The sequence below is a fragment of the Harmonia axyridis genome, chromosome 6 (assembly GCF_914767665.1).
Source record: "Harmonia axyridis chromosome 6, icHarAxyr1.1, whole genome shotgun sequence".
Classification (NCBI taxonomy): domain Eukaryota; kingdom Metazoa; phylum Arthropoda; class Insecta; order Coleoptera; family Coccinellidae; genus Harmonia; species Harmonia axyridis.
In genome coordinates this window covers 13,719,308-13,724,328 of record NC_059506.1, presented here as the reverse complement: position 1 = coordinate 13,724,328, position 5,021 = coordinate 13,719,308, and the positions used below count along the sequence as shown (strand labels likewise).

Here is a 5,021-nt window from a genome sequence, read left to right as displayed (position 1 = left end):
AACCTGACGATACAAGAATGCCAGAGTCTTTCATCTACCTCAGAGCACATCAAGCCCTAAGATCCCTGAAATGAAATGAAGAACATTTTCAAGGCAAAATTTGTAAAAAAAATTTCTGTAGTCTCATTCTAAAATAAATTGAAGGACAACAATCAATACGGTAAGGACTTTCGGTTTCAAGGTGGACAGAGAAATGGGGAATCAGAAAAATTGGAGAACAAGATGAATATTTCAAATTTGATCGATAATTTTTGAAGGTCCTGAGAAGGACCGATTAGTTAGACGAACCATTCTCATCACAACAGTAATTTTTATATATTTATTCACTTCTTCTTCTTCAAAGGTGCTGCTTTTTTCGGAGTTGCCACAGACTTGACTGATTTGGGTTTTGGAGCTTTCGGTTTCTTAGTTGGCGATTTCGCAATCTTCTTAGCTTTAGAAGGGGACTTGGCGGCTTTGGGGCTCTTCTTCTCGGTTGTTGCAACTGCTTTCTTCGTTTTCGTTACAGCGGCTTGTTTTTTGGCAACAGTAGACTTCTTTTTCTTCTTGTCGGTCACCACAGCTGATGCCGAAGTGGATTTTTTAAGATCATCTTTGGACTTGAAGGTGGCTTTTTTAATCACTTTCTTCTGGGATCCCGATGTCGAACCACCAGCTGCCAATTTGAACGAACCAGATGCGCCTTTTCCTTTTGTCTGAACTAAAGATCCAGATTGCACAGCTGATTTGAGGTATTTCTTAATGAAAGGAGCCAATTTTTCCGAATCTACTTTATAGTTGGAAGCTATAAATTTCTTGATGGCCTGCAATGACGATCCACTTCTTTCTTTCAAATCTTTGATGGCGTTATTAACCATCTCTGAAGTCGGAGGATGGTTGGGTTTGGCCTGTTTCGCGGTCGCAGTCTTTTTCTCGGATTTCTTCGCAGTTTTCGCACCGATTGGAACGGACGCACCGCTTTGTTGCACCTCTGTATCGGCAGAAGACATTATCGTGATAATTGATGAAATCGTTACAATGTATATATTTCAAAAACGTTAGATACACTTTATGCAGGAAAAATACTGAAAATTAATGCATTAAAACTGAAGTCGGCGGAACTTTGACTAGAAATGTATGAATATGAGGATTATTTCGAGCAAAATGCTCAATTGATCAATCCTTGAAATTTCCGAATGGAAAAATCAAAAATAGAAAATTTCTGCACCATCTCGTCTAGAAATATTCCCGGAAAATTTCCCATAATCGATAATACACGACATTCGAAAGAAGGAATGTGAATTCCGGTATAAAACGCTATCGTTAACAAAGGTGGTCCTTCGAGCCGGAGTATTGGCCTCAGTTTTCTCCATGTAATTTGATTAATAGGAAATATAATCAATTGTATTTCAGGGAACGTAAATTGTTCGAATTTTCGTTAATTCAAAGCATACTTGATATAATCGATAACTTTCCTACAATTAGGGTTATTATAGTTCTGAAAGTGGCGAGTCGGTAGGGTGATCTAGTGTGGATGAATCTTCTAACTGTTCAATGAAGACAATTTTAAATCAACTCGTGAGAAATAACAGACAGGAAAGGATAATAATCGTATTTTGGAGCAGGCTGGAAATGTAGCTGATTGTTCATAAATTCATAGAAAAGCTTTTCCGCTAAATAATGCCGTAATACAAAAGCGCGTTCGGAAAAAGTAGTCAATCTAATATGAAAACTCGATTAATGTTAGACACGCACTAACGGATGAATTACCTGAAGAACGAACCAGGAGGTAATCATACAAATTAATAGTTTGAAAAAAAAGGATAATATAAAATCTCCATAAAAAAAAACAATTTGTAATCCCATACTGGAAGCAGGAATCAGCGAATGATATAAATGGGAACCAGCGATATCGTGCAAACAAAACTATATTACCTCATTTAATTAAGATATCAAATAATTCAGTAAGTAAACTACTTTTAATAATTCAAGTGAAATAGTAAATTGTTAATTCTGCACTTCAAACATGTGAAACTTAAGTAACACGGGAGAGTATAAATCTCAAGTATAATATTGACAGTCCAATGGGCACTGGAAGAATGTCTAGGTAAAGTTGCTTCACACGCCACTCATTATTATTATTATATTATAATAATATTGTATTATAATTATATTATAATGGATATGGAATGTCTTGATGATGAGTCTGATAACTCACTGGCAGATTGAATGGTCATAGAATCGAAAGTATAAATTTCCATCAACTCGTCATTAAGCTGAACGATGAAGAGAGCCTGAAATGTTTATGATGATGAGTACATACTGGCAGATTTAATTTTTATTGTTATTAACGGTCATAATAGTGCCGTAATGTAATTTTCCATAAATCTGTTATTGAAGAAAAGAAGAAAGAAAGAGGTGAGCAATGAAGAATATTTGCAGGTTTATGCAATGTTATTGTTGATCGGAGTAATGAAATATACAGCGAAAACAAGATCCCTATATGAAGAATAAGGAATATTGTTCAAAAAGCATTAATACAAAGATGTGCCACGTCCCCGACACTTGTTAACAATATAGAACAGAAATGAACATCTGAACACTCATTAGTGGGTTTGGTAGAGTTATCCGGACGCCAAGGCATCAAGGATAACCCTCTTTTTGATCAATGGGGGTATACGACCTTCCGTAAGATATTCACGGTTCCCAAAATCACAGCCTTCTGCATCCATGTGATCGTGTTCTTAGGCAGATTCAGCTCCTTGAGATAAATACATACATATATATATATATATATATATATATATATATATATATATATATATATATATATATATATATATATATATATATATATATATATATATATATATATATATATATATATATATATATATATATATCGTGAATCTATTAAGGGAATTCGACTGATAAGAAGGATTTCAGTTTTACTCTTTATTCATACCAAGCTTTCGGAACTGGTTGGTTCCTTCCTCAGGGTTACTACAATTTTAACAATTAAAATAAAATTAAAATTACATATAGAACTATCCCAAATCTTTAAAAACAGTCACTTACAGAATTTGAGGTTGTCTCCTTAATAAGTTAAAATTCATCAATTAACGCAAATTTTTAAGTAAATTAGTCTCAAATACTCTATAAGTCGAATTAATCTTTCTTTGTCAATTGGATGTGAAGTATAAACAGTGTGTCTAACCTAACTTAATTATTTTCTTTGGTACATATCACAGAATCGCATCGCGTCAACTTTGGTTTACTTTTTCTTCTTATTTTTATTCGTCTAGTGGTCCATCATAGAATCGTTCCCGGTTTGGATATGTTAACAGGAACGTGTAAACATTGCTTAATCTTTGTACGTCAGTTTTTTTATTTATTGGATTTTCTTGATTTCTTATGTTGATCATTTCTTGTATCAGTCTTTTATTATATTTACCTTCCGTACATAATACTTCTGTATTTTCAAAATCAATTTTATGATCCTTTTTCATTGAGTGTACAGCTACAGCACATCGTGGGTTCACTGTCCGGATATCACTCTTATGTAACGTTAATCGACTCTTTAACCATTGAGATGTCTGTCCCACATAGGTGCCATCACATTCGGAACATTTAATTTTATACACTACATTAGATTTCAGTGGGTTTGGTGTTGTATCTTTCAATTTACTGTATAACATCTTGATAGTTTTCGTGTTGTATGTACTTATTTTTACTTTTTCATCTTTAAAACAATTCTTAATTTTGCTGGTTAGATTTCCTATGTTGGGAAGGCTGCCGTATTTTATTACAGGATCATCTTGAACTATATTTTCAATTTGTTCAGGTTTTCGTCGAGATTCTGTTATGGAGACTCTGTCAGTTTCATACATTAGTTTGTCGAGCATTTGTTTTGGATAGGAATTTTGCCAAAAGATCTCATGTAATTTCTTTATGTTCGCATCTACCATATCTGGATGGCAGATTCTTTGTATCCTGTTTTTCATTTCTTTGATACAATTTATTTTCATGTTTATCAGATGTTCTGATTTGAAATGTATGAATTTGTTTGAATTTGTTTCTTTTTGATACCAGTCCAGTTTAATTATGTTATTTATTCTGCAAACCTTTGTATCCAGGAATGGAACAGAATTATATTCATCTTCTCTTTCACTTGTAAATTGGATGTTCAAGTCAAAACTGTTAAATACCTGAATTATCTCCTCCAAGCCTGTTTTCGGTATTGCGAGTATCAAATCATCTACAAATTTTTTTATGAAAAACACCTTGAAGGACAACTTTGGAATGAAAATGTCCAAAACATAATCCATAAGATAAAGGGACAGTACCGGGCTAAGTTTGGAACCCATAGCACAGCCAAATGTCTGTACATAAAATTTCCCTTCAAACATGAAAGGAACATGAGGAACATCTCCCACGTGGTAAGGTCAATTGCTGCTGTAACCACAAATGCACGACTGACTTCTGTTGTTGATTTCATTTGTTTGTTATTTCCTTCAATGTTTCTCATTCTAACACTTCTCATCGTATTGCACAGGGACGAAAGCTTGACACACGTGTCTAAGGAAATCACATTGGTAAAAGGGACTGTTCTTATTTCCTTTTTTTTTGTTTAATGAACAATTATCCAAGTAAGCCATTCCACATTGTTGATTTTCTTAGACTCTTATGTCACGCAGGTAGCTATAATCTCCCACGTGGTAAGGTCAATTGCTGCTGTAACCACAAATGCACGACTGACTTCTGTTGTTGATTTCATTTGTTTGTTATTTCCTTCAATGTTTCTCATTCTAACACTTCTCATCGTATTGCACAGGGACGAAAGCTTGACACACGTGTCTAAGGAAATCACATTGGTAAAAAGGACTGTTCTTATTTCCTTTTTTTTGTTCAATTAACAATTATCCAAGTGAGCCATTCCACATTGTTGATTTTCTTGGACTCGGATGACACGCGGGTAGTTATAATCTCCTACGTGGTAAGGTCAATTGCTGCTGTAACCACAATTGGACGGCTGACTTCTG

The 5,021-nt window shown here is 34.3% G+C and overlaps 1 protein-coding gene across 1 annotated transcript; it reads right to left on the bottom strand.

Annotated features, from left to right (window-relative positions):
• Positions 1–425: 425 nt before the first annotated feature.
• On the bottom strand, positions 426–3,983 carry LOC123683080 (histone H1B-like; the record flags this gene model as incomplete). Its single annotated transcript, XM_045621977.1, has 2 exons — positions 3,536–3,983; positions 426–946 (listed from the first exon to the last, which is right to left on the bottom strand). Coding segments are annotated over exons 1-2 (969 nt in total), but the record flags the coding sequence as incomplete, so codon positions are not given.
• Between the last annotated feature and the right edge of the window lie 1,038 nt (positions 3,984–5,021).